The 18,123-nt window shown below is 29.1% G+C and overlaps 6 protein-coding genes across 6 annotated transcripts, besides 3 other annotated features; 2 read left to right on the top strand and 4 right to left on the bottom strand.

The window, feature by feature from the left end:
• Positions 1 to 548: part of a mobile genetic element that runs on past the window's edge.
• A 4,149-nt stretch (positions 549 to 4,697) lies between these two features.
• On the top strand, positions 4,698 to 5,274 carry TVAGG3_0613410 (prostaglandin-E synthase protein; the record flags this gene model as incomplete). The annotated part of the gene is made up of 1 exon (XM_001318470.2): positions 4,714 to 5,223. The coding sequence occupies one exon, from the start codon at positions 4,714 to 4,716 to the stop codon at positions 5,221 to 5,223; it is 510 nt and encodes a 169-aa protein (XP_001318505.1).
• A 110-nt stretch (positions 5,275 to 5,384) lies between these two features.
• TVAGG3_0613400 (serine/threonine-protein kinase IAL-related family) lies at positions 5,385 to 6,263 on the bottom strand (the record flags this gene model as incomplete). Its single annotated transcript, XM_001318469.1, has 1 exon — positions 5,385 to 6,263. One exon carries the CDS (start codon positions 6,261 to 6,263, stop codon positions 5,385 to 5,387), a length of 879 nt encoding a protein of 292 aa, XP_001318504.1.
• Positions 6,264 to 6,615: 352 nt separating this feature from the next.
• TVAGG3_0613390 (GTPase protein) lies at positions 6,616 to 7,444 on the bottom strand (the record flags this gene model as incomplete). The annotated part of the gene is made up of 1 exon (XM_001318468.1): positions 6,729 to 7,307. The coding sequence occupies one exon, from the start codon at positions 7,305 to 7,307 to the stop codon at positions 6,729 to 6,731; it is 579 nt and encodes a 192-aa protein (XP_001318503.1).
• A 532-nt stretch (positions 7,445 to 7,976) lies between these two features.
• Positions 7,977 to 8,687: a mobile genetic element.
• Positions 8,688 to 9,208: 521 nt separating this feature from the next.
• Positions 9,209 to 10,795: a mobile genetic element.
• A 373-nt stretch (positions 10,796 to 11,168) lies between these two features.
• Positions 11,169 to 12,250, top strand: TVAGG3_0613360 (protein serine/threonine kinase protein; the record flags this gene model as incomplete). The annotated part of the gene is made up of 1 exon (XM_001318467.1): positions 11,224 to 12,144. One exon carries the CDS (start codon positions 11,224 to 11,226, stop codon positions 12,142 to 12,144), a length of 921 nt encoding a protein of 306 aa, XP_001318502.1.
• Positions 12,251 to 12,636: 386 nt separating this feature from the next.
• Positions 12,637 to 13,758, bottom strand: TVAGG3_0613350 (uncharacterized protein; the record flags this gene model as incomplete). The annotated part of the gene is made up of 1 exon (XM_001318466.1): positions 12,823 to 13,758. The coding sequence occupies one exon, from the start codon at positions 13,756 to 13,758 to the stop codon at positions 12,823 to 12,825; it is 936 nt and encodes a 311-aa protein (XP_001318501.1).
• Positions 13,759 to 15,866: 2,108 nt separating this feature from the next.
• TVAGG3_0613340 (uncharacterized protein) lies at positions 15,867 to 16,726 on the bottom strand (the record flags this gene model as incomplete). The annotated part of the gene is made up of 1 exon (XM_001318465.2): positions 16,310 to 16,720. One exon carries the CDS (start codon positions 16,718 to 16,720, stop codon positions 16,310 to 16,312), a length of 411 nt encoding a protein of 136 aa, XP_001318500.1.
• Positions 16,727 to 18,123: the final 1,397 nt, after the last annotated feature.

Below are 18,123 nucleotides of genomic sequence, written 5' to 3'. Positions count from 1 at the left end.
ATATCTGAGAATTGAAAATAAAATTTGTTCTGTAAAACTTTTAGTACAACTATTGAAATTTTGTGTTTAATGTATCTCACTGGCTTAAACACATTATTGGAGGACTAGATGCAAATCTAATTAAACTTTGAATGTGGCTATTTCGGCTGGAAACAGCTATCATCAGGTTTGTTCTCTAATAGTAATTAGTAGAATCCAGTGAGATGGTAGTGTAACCGGTCTTAGTTTTGAAGTTTCCCACTAATCGCATCTCGAGACTTTTTAACAAGTGCCAAATGTTTTCTGTAAAATATCTAGTATTTTGTACCTAGATATCATTTCTGCAGTATCAGCCCATGAAATGGAAAAACCAGGGACTAGATAGGTCCGCAAGTTCGAAAATTGAGAAGCAGTTTTCTGAGGACTGGAAGTATCCAAGCCATCAACATCATGGAAATAAAAACCTTAGTATATACCCTACTAATATATGTTTCAATATCATTAATCTCTTTACTACAAATGAAGTTATAAGCAATACTCGAAATTGCGTCACCTCACTTTCCGGCACCCTTAAAAATATATCCGTGTAAAGTAGTCAAAAGATGTATGTATTTTTTCTTTTTTTCAAGCACGTAAAATATGTGCAGATTCAATTTTAAATAATCGTTTCGCTAGCTTTTTTTGCACCCCATGTAATGCACAATTTCTTGTGTGACTCACTTTTAAAAATTATCATTTAACTAATAGATAGAATATCGCATCATTCTGGTTATTTAAGCTCCTGGGAACTGATTAAAACTTTGTTGCGAACTGTTCTATACAAAGATTTCAATTCGCGAGGTAAAGCTCTATATATGTTGCAATCAATTCTCTCAAAATCTATACGAATATACCTCAAATTTTTTCTGATGTAAAGCTCTATATAGATTATATAATATATAAAAATGGAGTGAAGATATTCTTGACAAAATAATATTTTATATCATATTGTTAGAAATAAACTATTTTTCTGCACCATGCTCAATTAAGAATTTAGCAATATCATCATATTCCATCTTGATAGCAATCATAAGTGGACTAACATTATTTCAAAAATATATTTCATAAAATATTGATTGACATTAAATGAAAGAGATTTTCATATAATAATGATTGATATTAAACAAAAGGGAATTCTTTATAATTATGATTGATGTTAAATGAGGTTAAATTTTATATAATTATGGTTGATATTAAATGGAAGAGAATTTCATATAATTATGATTGATATTAAACGAAAGAGAATCCAATATAATAATGATTGATATTAAATGAAAGATAATGTAATATAATTATGATTGATATTAAACGAAAGAGAATTTCATATAATTATGATTGATATGAAATTTGAAATAATTTGAAATAATTGCAAAATAATGCCGTCAGGTAATGCGCACCTAAGGGAGGTGTTTTGCGGGAGCTGGGGGTATCTTGGTGAGTACTCAGGAGGCCAAGAGGGGCACCCCAACCGACATTTTGCTGACGCATTGTGTAAGCAACCATTCTGATAACCGCTCAAACCGTCGGGATAAAATAATTTATGAAATTATAAGTCATCTTTCTAATACATATTTTTGGAAGTGCGTAAGATACGCCAACTTAAATATATTATTAAATATGAGAAAATCGCTCAACAAAAAAACAATTCTTTCAAAAAGTTTAAAATTTATCTTTCTAATACATATTTTTGGAAGGGCGTAAGATACGCCAACTTAAATATATTATTAAATATGAGAAAATCGCTCAACAAAAAAACAATTCTTTCAAAAAGTTTGACATTGATCTTTCTAATACATATCCTATGGAAGGGGTTTACATTCACAAAATAAAAACCAGTTCAAAATCTTATTACTCCTTGAATTAAAATCATTTAATTTCAAATCCATTCCAAATCCTTAAATCTGTATTAAAATCATTTTGCCAACAACCAACACAATACAAATTACATTTCCATATATCTTCTTGTCCATTTTAATTTTTTATCTCATTTTATTTAATTTTATTTAAAGCATATCGACATCGAGATCCTTTACACATAGTTATATAAAAGTCAAATACATAATAAATTCTTAATTCTAGAGATATCTCAAAATCTCAATTTTTTAATTTAAAATACCTTTCATTTTTCACAGTACTATCACAACAAACAAGCCATTTACTAATTAACACATATAAGAAAAATATCAAATTACAAAACAACTTTCAATATCATTCGCATCGAATTCTATTTTTTCATAATTATCAACTACATGTTATTATATAATATATGTCGGCGCATATTCCACTCTATACAAGTGTCAGACACACTCACACAAAGCTGTGGGATTCATACCTCTATCAGTAGGACTTCTCAAATCAAGAACACATATGTTTCACTATCGCACATCTGTGTAGGATCTAATTAACCCTTTGGACTGGTACTTCAAAATTTGATAATTTGATAATTTCATGTGATATCATCATTTGCCTTTAAAACAACTGTGCGTTAAACTAGACACGTTTCTCTATCATAATGCAAAATATCAAAGTTTGGGAGACTCCCAAAGTGTCTGAAACTGATCATAAGGGTGAAAAACCGTTTTCCAGAAGTTGGGAACGTAGGGTAAATCATAAAAATCAAATTACTTTAACGTTACCCGGAAATAAGTATGTGTGACAATGTTTGAAATACGCATGTATTTTGTGGATTTGAAGTTTGATAATTGGCATTCTTAATCAATTATTTTTTATTTCCTTGGAATAATAACATAATTTTTGCTTGACTATCTTTTCCTCAGATATACGTATGTATGTGAGAGTTATGAAAACCATTCTCGGAGGATATTTCAACAATAGAAAGATGTACAAAAAAGGGAAGTTCCTCCATTTTTTTTTCTCCAAAATCTTTGCTCAACTCTAGCTTTCAATGAGGCTGGAGTTCCGAGTGACATATGGGAAGAATACTTTGGTCAGCCAACACAAGACCATACTGATATCACAAATAACACGAAACCAACTATTTCTTCAGACTTTTTCTTATTTTCTTCCGAATTCAAAGATTTTTCTGACAATGTTATTAATTGCTACAAGAATTCTATCAAACTACTTCATTCTATCTGCACATACAGTAATATTAATCAGTCATCAGGAGCTGGTGGCTGCATCTACTTCTACTGTAACAGTTCGATTGTTCAAGACCGATTCTGTTCATTTAAATGCTACACAAAAGACAATGGCAAACATTCATACACAAATGTTCAAACAAATACAAACAAAAATCTTGTAAATTTAAGTTCTCTCTATCAATGCGGTCATGATAACACTGGATCTGCCAGTATATATCATTACAATGGATTACAAAGTCTAATTTCTACAAACAACACTAAAACAAGATGTAGAAGCTGGGCTGGTTATTATTTTGAAAATAGTCCAGTTAATATTAACTATTGTTGTTTCATTTCTAATGATAATCATGAAACAAGTTATGTTTGCATGCATCATGAAAATACACCTGATTCATTTGTGAAAAGATCTTTATTCAGAAACAACTCATGTAAAACTGGTAATACATATTATGGTCTTATTTATTCTCATCGGTCATCAAATGTTACTGTTTCAGAATGTATTTTCTTAAAAAACAAAGCAAGTAATACTTTTGGTGCATCTTTTCGTGGTATTATAACAGTTATAAACTGTACTGGAGATGTTTTGACTGCAAGTACTGGTTATAGTGGTTCAGTTTATACAAATGAAATGAAAGTTTGTTCTTTTGATCTTACACTTTCATTGCATGCATTAGGAAGTTGTGAAGCAAGTCCAATTTCATTTGAACTTATTTTATGTCTAAGTAAAAATAAGAAAAAACTTTTTTTTTTGAATTTCTTCTTTCATTTAATTTTTCTCTTGAATGTTTCATAAACATATCTCGTAAATAATTCGATTATTTTATATTAAATAATTCTATTGTTCAACTATAAACAAGCATGTCATGATGCTTTTTGTCAGAATGAATTGAATAAAGTTTAGAGATCTGCAGTTTGAATGTATAAACTTACAACAATTCTATAGGCAAAAAATCAATAGCTTGAATCTAGTCTGACGAGAATATGCCTAATTTTAAACTTTTACGTTATATATCGACATTCATGGATGGATAGTCATTTTAATAATGATGAAGTTGATAGTTCATCACTTGAAGATAAAAAATTAGTAAATGGTGCCTAAGAATCTCTTGCATGAGACTCAGAATGCCTTAATCATTGTCATTTAATAATAATTTTGCCATTTTAGCATTGACGTGTGTAAATACTAATCACTACTTGCATTATCATTGTTTATTCATGTCAGCAATCCACCATGCAAAAAAATCATATTTTATCAAAGATTAAATTTCAAACCGAAATTGTATTTGAAAAATAATTGATTGTTTATATTAAGAATTCCGTGTATTGAAGTGACTTATCATAATTTGCTGGAGAACTTAAATAAATTTGGTAGATGAGAAGATTTAAAAATCATTACGTTCAATTCTTAAAATTTCAAAGAATTCTGTAAATTAAACGTCAAAATTTTTAAAATGCATTTAAAAATTTTGTCGATTTCAATTAAATTTAGCAACAACATATTTACTGAGAATAGTCTATTTTCAATTCATATTTGGCTAGGCTAAATTTTTTTTAATTGATCGGCCACTTATCATCGAATTTGCCATTTCACATGCAGCCATCTATTGTTTGGGCACAGCGTAAGGACGGCAGAGTTCTTGTTACAGTCCGTGTTCACGATTGTGTTGATCCAGTCATCAAGTTCACAAACACAACACTCGCTTTCACTGGCGAATCTGATAATAAAGAACACAAATTCAATGTAAATCTTGAACTCTACGAAGAAATCATTGCTGAAGAGTGCAAGTACCTTGCTCGCGCACGCGGCATCGAAGTAGTTCTTAAGAAGAAGGACGCATCAGTTTGGTGGCCACGCCTTGCTAAGACAACAAAGAAACTCTCATACGTTACAGTTGATTGGGACAAGTGGGTTGATGAGGATGATGATGAAGACGAAAAGAATGATATGGACTTCGGCGGAATGAATTTCGAAGATGATGATAGTGATGATGACGATGATATGCAGGAGGCTGCTCCATCCGAGGCACCAGCTGCAGAAGCTGCTGCTCCAGCCGCTAGCGAAGCCCCAGCAACAACAAATACAGACGTTGAAATAGATTAAACTCTTTAATATTAGTAATTTTATACTGTTTAAAACATATTTAATCTTTTTAACAAAAATTCCCAATTTTGAAAAAAATATAATTTCAATTTAACATAAAATTTAGTATTTCATACATAAATAGGATTAAATCACAATTATATCATTACATAGAAAGCGCTTCACACACTCTCTTGCATATTTTTCTTGATCCATGGATGCTCTATTGCTGATTCAAGAGTAATTCTCTTCGAAGGATCTCTTTGCAGGAAGGAGCTGATTAAATCACGTGCATCTTCATCAATGCTGTCTGGAAAATCAAATTTTGCTTCCTTTATTCTCTCACATGTAGTTTCTTGATCTGCACATTCAAAAGGAGGTGCTCCTACTAGAAATTCATATAATAATACACCTAGACTCCAAATGTCTACACTAGCATCATGCTCTTCACCAGAAATCATTTCAGGAGGTAAATAATCAAGAGTTCCACAGAGAGTGGTTCTTCTTGAGAATGGAGCATGAACTGACCAACCAAAGTCAGCAATTTTAAGATCACCATTGGATCCAATTAAAATGTTTTCAGGTTTAATATCTCGATGAATTACATGCTTTGAATGAAGGTAAATAATTGCATTGCACATCTGATAAATGTATTTTGCAGCTGTTGTATTATCAAAATGATGCTTTTCACGTAAACTTCTGAACAATTCTCCGCCAGAAGCATATTCAAGAATTAGATAAACTCGTGTTTTGTCATAAAAATATCCATACAAGCGAAGAACATTTGGATGCTTTAAATGTGCCTGAATTTCAATTTCTCTTTTGATTTGATGTTCAACTTCTGACTTTTTAATTTCCGCTTTATCAAGGACTTTAAGAGCAACTATAAATTTCGTTCTTTTTTCTCTTGCAAGATAAACACGTCCAAATTTGCCTGTTCCAAGCGGTCGTCCGATTTCAAAATCTTGAATTGTCCACCTCATTTGGGTATCATTAACTTGAACATGAATAGGAGCATTATCATTTACGTTTTCAGACCTTTGCACTATAACTTTCGACATGTAATGAAATTTCAATCAAAAATTCTAAACGTACATCAAAAATATATTCTTTATTTTATACCATATTATTATTTGCTGTTCCTCGTTAGATTGAATTCAAATAAAATATTGCACATCTATTATTTACTAATGATTTTCAAATGCATTTCATGTATTTATGAAGGTTGAACAATAGATAAGCTTTATTAAGGCATATGAATTAATTTGCCATGAATAAAAATGATTTGTACATTTTGCTTTCATTTACACCAATCAATTTCCGATTACTATTTATAAATTCATGTAGCAAATGGATATTTAGGTTAAAGAAAATTTGTTGATATAAGTTTAAGCTTGAATTCAGATTTAATTAATTTTCATTAACTAATGATAACTGGAATCGAATATTATCTCAACTGTAATTCATCTAGTATAAGAAGTACTTTATGGAAATATAGTGATTTAATAAAAAACAAGTATACTTTTTCAAAGAATATTACATGCACAATCAGGTTCTTCGGATTGATCAACATTTGATCGAGAATCTTTCTTACCAGGGATATCAGAAGGTGAGTAATAATTCGGATTAGCTTCTCTCATCATTCTTGCCACGGTTAAGAAAGCTTCTTGAACATTTATATTTCTCGCTGCAGAAGTTTCGAAATAGCAGCATTTGACACTACGGAAGTACTCTTCAACTTCTTCTGGAGAGATCTGTCTTTGATCACCGAGATCACACTTGTTTCCACAGCAAACAATTGGAATGTCTTCTCTTCCATTTGTTAATCTGATGTCTTTGATATATCCATTTACCATATCAAAGGAATGACTGTCAATTAATGAGAAAACAACAAGGAACCCATTACCTGAACGCATGTAAGTCTCTCTGATAGCCTTAAAATCGTCCTGTCCTGCAGTATCAAGAATATCTAGTTTTAATGGCTTTCCATCGACATTTAATAGCTTTACATATGAATCTTCGATTGTTGGATCATAAACAGTTGAAAATCTGTCTTGAACAAGGCGAATAGTTAGAGCAGACTTGCCTACACCACCCGAACCCATAATATAGAGTTTATATGATTCATCATACGACATTTTATTTAATGGACGTTTTTCAATTCACTATTTTCAATTGAATAAAATGATATTTATTTTCATCCATGAGATTGCTTAGGTTCAAAAGGAAAGTCAAAAAAAATATGAGACATATGACTATTCAAAATCATACTATTCATTGAAAAGTGAACATTGAAATAGATGAAATAATCATTTCATTCAATACAATTCTTTCAAAACTCTAAATTCCTATTATTTGCTTAGTCCTATTCCATTGTTCGTTCAAAAATTAAAAATGATTTGAATGTTTTATGAAATTTGCCAAAGACTGAATTATCGATCATCTTCAATCCAATTTAGGGAAATTTTATTTATACAGTCTATTATCCTCTTAGAAGACAATGAAAATAGAGATATATGGTCTCATTGGTATCAGAACCAAATATAAAAACTACAACGTGGATAACTACTTCCGATATAAAATTAACCTCATTATTTCTCCATTCTCGAATCTAACTAACCATGATATCTCCTTTTGGTTTCAACACAATAAATAGCGATTTAATTACAATATTTACGATTTAATTGGCGTGAACTCAATCAAAAACACCCAATTCGCGACTAGCTAATAGCGATTCATGTCAATAACATTATTTATCTTGGCATCAAAACACAGGCAAACCCAAATTTTAGCTAAAAGTGACAGTGAAAAAAAACGTTTAGTATTAAAAAAAAGACCGATGAGAGCTTCGTTCGAAATATAGAGGGAACTGAGAATGCGCAACCATTCTCAGGGAATATTGGATGCTATTCCCGTTCCCTCTGTATGGAAAATTGAGGTTTTCAAAGGGAGTTAAAATAATATCAAATTTATACTAATTTACTTCAAAATACAAAAGTATTTGACAGCTAAAATTAGTTACTTTAGCAAGCCTATCAATACCCTTTTACGATTATTGTTACTTTTTCGAAATAAAAGTAAAAACAAATTTATACTAATTTACTTCAAAATACAAAAGTATTTGACAGCTAAAATTAGTTACTTTAGCAAGCCTATCAATACCCTTTTACGATTATTGCTACTTTTTCGAAATAAAATAAATTTATTATCAAAAACCTTTTTTTTCTTAGTAAAAATAAACGAAATTTTTTACCTTATGAACTTTTGATGGAAATATGCAAATTTAAAATAATAAAGAAAGCCGCGAGCGAATCGAGCGGCTTAGGTCTAAGATTTTGATTCAAATCTTTGCTTATATTCCTTAAATTCTTTATGAAACTCGCAACAGTTCCATAAAAAATTTTAAATTCTAAACTGTCGAAATTACCGATCGGTAATCACACCCTTCACGGGTGTGTCACTTTTAGCTAAAATTACCCCTACTCTCAAAACACATAGAATTGATTGAATTCCTATCAATTTTATTCAATTCATTCAACAGGAGCGAGAGTAAAACTATTCCAATGTGTTGCTTTTCTTAAATATTCAGTTATGTTTCGGATCCCTTTATATCATTTTCTACTTTTTGCACTTTAATTTTATCAAATGTATTCATATGATGAAAATTGGTTAGAGTATTATAGAAATATATAATCCATCAAATTCTAGTGAGTACATTGAAAATTATATTTGTTTGCATCATAAATATTCTTAAAATAAAGAAGAATATAGAATTTGATATTTCATTTGCTTATAAAGATGCCAAATAGAAGTTTCAATCATTCATCATGACTATTTATAATCAATGAAGAGATGAATCCGCATTAATTCTAAGCATTTGATCATTTTCAATGAAAATGAAGTCTTTTCATGAAAATCCGACAAGAAATTATGAATATCGATAGAATGGGAAATACATAATTATAACCAAGATATTTAACCTACTAGTTATATGAATTTATGGTAGAATAAAGGTACATTCACTAGGCGATAACAGTAAAATGGGATGAAAATAGGATAAATAGCATCCCTATATAGTGCCTAACAATATTTATACGAGCCAAAAAAAATTGGCTAGAGATTTGGCGAGTTATAAAACTTAGAAAATTGAGAGGGATTTTTATTTTTGAATTTTTTTTGGAAAGTTAAAATTGCGATTAAAAATCGATTTCCAGGAGAACTAAGCATCTCATCATATATTTAAATCGATAAAAATATTAAATAATAGTTGAATAGTATAACAACGTGAAATTATGGCTGAATCTACAAAAAAAAATGAACATATTTGACATTTTTGAAAATTCATACATTAGTTGGTGACAGACTCATAAACTATACTTTAGCTAAGATTGATATATGGTTTCAACAACACATGGTTAAAATCGTAAAAATATTTTAGATTTCAAAAAGATATATATGGTAATATAATGGAACAAAGTCAACAAATAGCATGTTAAATATGTTATAATTAACTTTTTATTAGATCCAATAGTAGATATCGAATGGTTTCCAGCTTTATGGTTAAATATTTTCTTTTCGAGCTTCTCTTTAACTGTTGTATTAAGGTTGTAAATTTTTGATGCTAGAAACTATGGAATCTTCTTTGCTGCTGCATTTTTCTTGAGAGTTCTTGCAATTTCGAATAGATCTGCGCATTGTATGAAATGGAGGCTTTAAAATATCTTGAAAACAGAATAGGACTGCTTTTCCAAAGGAATGCTTACTTGTAAATCAGAGAGTTTCAAAATTGACAGCAAGATTATCATCATAACTTTCGATTTTGCTGCGAAAAGGAAGACAAGTAATTAACAAATCATTTACTGTTGTTCATCAAAAGAAGAAAACTTTGATAACAACTAATGATGATAAAATCAAGCTATCTTTTAATATTTTAAATTGATAAGACATTCAAAATATTTGAATGGTTTAAAATATTTTCTTTTAATTTCTATAAGATATTATCATGATTATATAATAAAATTTAAATTTTTATTCAAAAAGGCAATATTTCAAACTTTTAATTTCAAAAATCTTAATTCTGCAATAAGTGTATTTAATTGTAGCAAATTTAATGATCCTTCGTCATGCTTAGCAATTTGGAACTCATAAATTAATGATTTCTTCAAGTAAAATTCTGCATTATTTCAAAAGTCAATAATTCTCTAGTAACTTTTCTTCAAACACTAACCATTATATTATATGTATAATGGAGAATAATTGCAAAGAAAGATAGCCGAATTTACTGGGTAGTTCTTGTGATGCGAAATAATTGCAAATTAACACCTAGTTTTAACAGCATCAATCTCTTTTTGCTCTCATTTAAATGCATTCGCACACTTTAATTTTGAAATATAAGAGTTTTGGAAATTATCAAATTTATCTGCTCAAATACTATAGATCTTCATAAGTGTTAATAGAATCATTAGCCTTACATATAGTGTTTAATATAATGATGCACATTATACTGGGATTCATTCCTTATTCATCTAGTTATTATAAGATTTACAACCCCATGAAAATTTAAAATTTTGTCAAAAATAGTGAATGTACCTTTGGTAGAATCCTTTGGATTTGAATGAGTATTGATTTTTATCATAACAAATGATAACCAATAAAAGTATGAAGAATGCAATAAAAATCCATCAAATATTTGCAAGTCTCGAGCTGACAACATTGAAATCACTTCCAATAAAATTCTATATATTGACCTATACTGCCTAAATTCGAATAAAGAATAAAAGAAAGGCAATAGTCAAATTTGAGAATAAACCCCCGATCGATTGAAAATATAAATGGTCCATGATATCTTTTTTTCCGTAAATGGGATATAAAGCCAATTTTATCGTATATCAAGACATTTGATTGATGATTGAAATTTTATTTATTGATCCATTTTTATTAAAATCCTTTTTATTATATTGCATCTAGTGACTTTGCTTTTTTTGATAGATTTACAGAATTGAACACTAAAAAAAATTCTCAATGACTACAGAGGGAACTACCCCAACGCCTGCCGAATACCAGTATACAGTGGTTGATATACTTAATAGATCAGATGACGACATCACAATTTTAGTTCGTGATCAGGAAGGAAACAACGCTTTGTGTATGGCTTATAGCATCAAGAAACTCGAAGAGAATCACATTTATCCTCAGTTTGTTGAAAAGCTAAATAAACTCAAAGAAATAAATCACAAGAATATTCCTAAAATATACAGCGTACAAGCCTATGGCGACTATATTTACCTTTTCTGCGAAAGAGTACCAAATGCAACTCTAAAAGAATATGTCCTCAGCAATGGAAAAATGCCAACACAGCATGTAATTTTAATTATGAACCAATTATTATCCGCCTTACATTGTGCTCATTCTAAAGGAGTTGCTCACAATCATATTACACTAGATAATATTATGTTCGACAGAGATATGGTTCCCGTTCTTTACAACTTCCACTTGGGAATGAAAGATTTCTTTTCCGCTGTAAAAACACCTAAAAACGATATAAACTTCTGCTCTCCAGAAGAAATCAAAGAGGACTCTATCGATCAATACGCCACAGACATTTGGCATCTCGGAGTTGTAATTTATGTTTTATGTACTTCAAAGTATCCATTTAGCAACACAAACCATTCGAAACTATGCCAGAACATATTGTCAGAAGAACCCGATTATGATTCAATAGATCCGAAAATTGTCGTGAAATTGAAGCAAATGTTGGAAAAAGATCCGGCTAAAAGAGCTACAGCTGAACAACTTATGGAAACAGAACCAATTGCAGATGTAAAGGCTATTTATTTCAACCCAATTAAGAAGATTATTCCAAAACTTCTTCACGTTCACGAATTGAAGAGAATCGAATCTATTATCAAGGGTAATTCTGTTCCATTTAGAACAAATAACTAATCATTTAATTTTTTTTATGATTTCGATTTTTTATTTTGTTGTATTTTTTTTCTTCAGACAATTATCTATTAAATAAAGTATTAAATCAAAACATTTTCCATTTTTAACTTCACCATTTTAATAAAAATCTATACATTTCATGATAATTACAAAAAATTATGAACTAAAGCTAATAAAAATACATTATTGTCTTCATGATTAATAGTTGAGGACATTATCATTCTACTTTGATGATTTCATAAACGAAATGCCATTCTTTAACAGCAAATAACATCAGTAACGAAAATAAGATTTATTATTTTGAAACGGAAAGATTAATAGAAAAGGCGTATTGGAACTAAATCATATAATCTTTGATATGTAAACAAGTATAGAAAACACACTATATATACGAAGATTGAAAACTAATAAAGATATGAAAAATAATAAAATGAATAAATTGGAGATAAAGTACTTGATCTTAGCACTATAAGCCTTTCTATCCAAAATGATGTACAAACTACAGTATGTTACTTCTTGTTAAGAATCAATAAATGTATAAAAATAAAATAAAAAATATTAATGGAAAGAAAGTATTTTACTAAATTTTATAAATCACGAACTAAGTAGAAAGCATATTATATCTTTGTTAATTGAAAACTAATAAAGATATAATAATATTTTTCTGAATTCAACAAATTAATCAATTCCAAAGCTGTGGTAATTCTTAATATAATACGAAACGTTTGTTAGCGGGTAGGTTATGGAAATAAGCTTTTCTTCAGCCTGAATTTTCATCTTTTTCTTTCTCCAAATCGAAATCGATATAACAATAATTGCAATTGAAAACATCGTGAAAACAGTTGTAAGAGCGTATGCAGCAATATCGTAAGTGTAAATGTAAAAAATTGGACGTTCTAAACTTTGGAAATTATGAATTCTCATGAATTCGCTACCATTCGTCGCAAATAACGAAGCAGCGTTACCTTGTAATGTCACAGAAATCGCTGGAAGATCGATTTGATGTGACAAATTTTTTGGAGCGAATTTTAGCATCAAAGGTGCATTATCATTCTGCTGAGAGTATTTGTATATACGGTCTGGGGCTAAAACAAGCTTTAAATATTGCCCTTCGTATAATGAAATTTTTGGACAAAATTCGCATGCGTTAACCGTTAAAGTAATCAATTGGGGCGATGTACTTGAAAATAAATAACATTTATTTTGCGTTATATTTGTCGTAAAGAAGTCATGAGACTTTAATTTGTAATAATGAAAAGCTGTTAATGAATTTTCAATAAATATATCAGTACAATTGAAATTCCTAAATGATGACATAGTTATTTCTATACATGCTGAGCCAACACCTCGAAAAATGTAAAAATCATTTTTAGAAACAGAGAAATCAATGACACCTCTATTGGAAATAGTTGTTTGATAGATAATGAATTCGCTATTTCGTGTTTGGTTCTGTGAATATTTTGTTACCTGAATTGTATTTGGCGTATGATAAGAAAGATAAAGAGGAGCAGAATCAATTGATATAGAAAGACATATCTCACTTGTAAGACCAAAATAATATGTTTCAGGTAGTCCACTTGCAACAACAGAATGCAAGCATAACTCCTGTAACATTTTCTTAAGAAAAGTGACAAATTTTGAAAATTTTTGCCAGCCTTTATAAGGCTAAGAGTTATTATACAAAAACAGGCATCTCCTTGGCCTCGTAATCATGATGTCATTTGAGTCGAAAAAATCACACATTTCACGATTCAGAAACATCTTTTGGTTGTTGGCTCTTTTTTGCATATTATGAAAGAAATACCATCATATAGAATTATCTAAGTATCGAGCATAATATCTGTAATAATTTTTGCAATGAATTGCAATCTTGCCCTATTAGATATGATAATAACGTCATTACACATAAAAACTATAATTAATTTATATAAACAAGATTATGACATCTGGCGAACTCTTTGAATTATTCACAAGAATGAAAATATTAAATGGTTGATGACAAATACTTTGATGTATTGCCATCACAGCTACAGCATATAACTACTATCATGAGATTTTCAATGGTATAGCTTAAGAATGGCAAAATATGCATTAGAAACTAATAAAACAAGATATACCAAAATTAGCATAAAATCAGGTTAATTTAGAAGATCAGCATTTAGAGTCATTAGATTGAAACAATTGAAGTATATATGGCCCATGAAGCTATTAATGAGTAATTTTATGCATAATCTGCATCAATTTGAATTTGGATATCACATACTAAAGCAAATCTTATTTAATTAGTTTTATAATATACATCTTTTCGTGATATTATAGGACTCCATAAAGCAATATATGCAACATATCCTATATTACATATACGCTGATATCGAATTGCATCCAAATACTCTTTGAAGTTCAACCTTTTTTGATGTAGTAAATTTTTCAAGATGTGTAATAATCCAAATTCTGAGATCACGATTCAGGCTTGATGATTTTAAAGAATATGTTATCATAGTGGAACTAATAAGAAATCATTAGATGCATGAGATTTAATTAGTGGTTAATTTTTACATTTTTTTTACAGTCATGTTTTAATAACAGAATAAGGTGATTTCACTGCACAATATATGAGAGTATAACGCGATACATTTCCCTATAGGAGAAGTTGCAGGTTCGAAACAAATTATTCTAAATTCTATCGCGAAATTTAATTCATTTTATTAGATTTAGAAAATTGAATTGAATTACTATTCTAATAACCTATATGTCTATTTTAAAAGAAAATATTATGAAACCTAATTACTCATATCCCTTAAGTTAGAACAAATTTTCAATTTTGAAAAATTATGTTTCCATACATACATTGAGCTTCAATTAGTTTTATAATAGGATAATATAACGAAATTAATAGCCTCTTAATGAATAATAGTTAAATTTAAGGAAACCAGATTATTTGATATCTTCAAAATGACTCATAATTATTGAATTCTTCCCTCATTGACTTAATATCAGGTAGTTATAGTTAATTCTACCACAGTACTCACATATTCAGATATATATAGTGCTGTTTCGAATGGGTATTAACATTACCAACATTTTTGCCAATAAAATGCCAAGATCTGCAAATATAATTATAAATTGGTTATTATACAAACATATGAAATAAATCATTAAATCAATCCGATCAAAGGAATAAAACAAATGGAAAAAGAAATATTTCAGATTTTCGCCAAAAGATGATAGTATAGATGAAAAATTTAACATATACTCAAGATTCAGATAGTATAGCAATATATCAAAAGATACCATTAAATTAACTTCGATTTTATCCAAAGTCGGATCATTCTATAACATCTCAATATCTCAGAAACAAAAGACTTTTTCATAACACAAACTCGAATGCATGCTTACACATATCTTATAGGATTATACTATCATAGAAAAACCAAATGAAACTCAATATTTGTGTTTTTGAATTATTTTTCTAAATTTTGGCATTTTTTGGGAAATATTAATCCCTTATTGTTATATTATCACAAATATGAAAATATCGAATACTATACACATTCGGTAACAAAGATTGAAGATTGATTTCTCGCTGAGGGATTCCTAGCATAACATTAACATTGAAATATTGCTTTGGAATATGAATAACGAGTAAAGGAGCGAAGTATTTCATTTGAGCATTGTTTTTTGTAAACTTCTCTGATAAAATATTAACGTTCTTTTCTCAAAAACGACGGACAAAATTTGCTAAGAAAAATAATAATTATTGTTATTAACAATTAATACTAAAATTTTATTTTGTAAGACTATTGATTTAACTTTGGTCGCATAAAAATTGAGATCCCTATTAATAAATTCTATTGTATCTGAATTATTTGAAATTGTTCGGAGTATTATATTATTGATACTGATATGATTTAAAGCAAAAGTCATAAAATGTCTATTCTTCCCGACTAAATTTTATTGGATTGAGAATAACATTACATTGACAATATATGAATATATGGATGCGCAAGTCAACAATAAATTTAAGTCAAATCCGATTGCGATCAATCTGAAAAAAATTTACAAAATATTATTTTTTTTTGTTTCTAGTTCTGATAGAAAGAAAACAGTTTATAATATATCCATATGAAGTTTGCAGTCTTCAAGAGATACAAATTTCATATAAAAATTACTTGCACTTTGCGATTTGTTTTGCAATTCTTGTTGATGCGAGTCGTGAAATCTTTGTGAAAACACGATTTAGTTTAGATTGTCCAAGTGCTGTCATGCAGAAGTATCCACCATCGGCTTGTTCATAAACTTGACATAATTGGCAATATCTTAAAGCTGTCGATCTCTTGAATGTAATGCCGTTACGGAGGAGGTGGTCACAAATATAAAACATGGCATCTTCTGGGGTGTGGAATTTTCCTTCATTTGAGTCTTTAAGGTTAAAAGGAATCATAACATCTCGACTTGTGTGATAATCTACCATTGGAAATGGCATTGATAATGTCGGAAGTGGTTTAGGAAGTTCCAGAGTGGGAGCTACTTGAGTTTGGGTCTGCTGTGTTGAGGCGTTGTTCGATTCGTTGATCATTAAGAAAACTAAATTGACTGGCTTCTCAAAAATCACTAAATCAGAAATTTTTTGATCGTAAAGCGGTTTGTTTATTTGGTCAAATGATTTCACCTTAATGAATCATCGTTAATATAAATGTAGGAATGCTGAAATATTGAAAACCAAATCAAAAATTTTTCTTTGAAATCGATTATAAAATTTTAGATTTTGTTTGTATATTGTATTGACAATAATTAGTAAAAAATTTAAAAACACTCTCATAAGTTTTTATCGTTAAGATTGCTTATTTTGACCACTATAACTAGTCAAAATCAGATAAAAAAGGAATTCAGTGGGCTTTGAATTGAAACTAACCTTCCTAAAATAATTAATAGATATTTATTGTAACTATCATATAAATAGTAATAAAAACAAATTAAAGATTTTTCGCATTATCCCTTTCAATCCGTTGTAAAATTCTCAATTTGATATGACTTTATGCATATTTACGTAACTCTATATTTTATCATGGAAACCAGCCATATATATTCATTTCTCAATGCCTTATAAAATAATGAAATATATGCCTATAGATGTAATATTTATGAATCGAGGGATATCTCAATTTCGGCAAATAGTCCTTACTTTTTAGTATTTTTCCTAGTATATGTTTGCATATGAGCAAATCAAACATTTTGATCATGCATTTTTCTCTAAGCTTCATTTGGGCATAATGCAGATTGGAAATGTTCAAAAAATATTAAATATGGAAAATTTTTATCCGAATATATTAATCATTATGTACACATTGTTTTTTAGTAATCAAATCATAGCTAGCACAAATATTCAAAGATATTGTAGGATAATCCAAATTTGGGCATATTTCGCTTCTATGCATAAAATAAACAGGGAGACCAATGCTGACTATCTGCGTAATTAGATTCTTGATTATTTGCCATAATCATAATATCTTGAAATATCCTATTTAGAACGTTGATTATCATAAATGAAACACTTACAATCATTTAATACATCTTGAGATAATGGTTGCGATGACACAGAAGCATATAAATTGGGTTTTCATATAGAATTAATTTTCACAATTGGATAAACATGAATGGTATGAAAATGTGATGCTTTTGAGGCATTGTAAATATATTTGGATTAAATTTTTGGTAAATACAACAGAACAATTCAATAAGAGATACGAAGATATAAAAATATTAAGAGTTTGACATTTTAATGAATACCATATAAGCGTTAAAACGAATCATTAATTCCGTTTATTTATTGAATTGTGGGAGGATCACAAATTGAATAATCTCATTCAATTTTATTAACGATATCAGCTTAATTCAATTATTTCAAAACAAATTTTATCAATGAATTTGTTCTAATAATGAAAAAGATTTTATTCCCAACATAAGTAACAATAATATTTC

The sequence above is a fragment of the Trichomonas vaginalis genome, chromosome III (assembly GCF_026262505.1).
Source record: "Trichomonas vaginalis G3 chromosome III, whole genome shotgun sequence".
NCBI classification, from domain to species: Eukaryota; Parabasalia; order Trichomonadida; family Trichomonadidae; genus Trichomonas; species Trichomonas vaginalis.
This window is presented reverse-complemented; position numbering and strand designations above follow the sequence as displayed.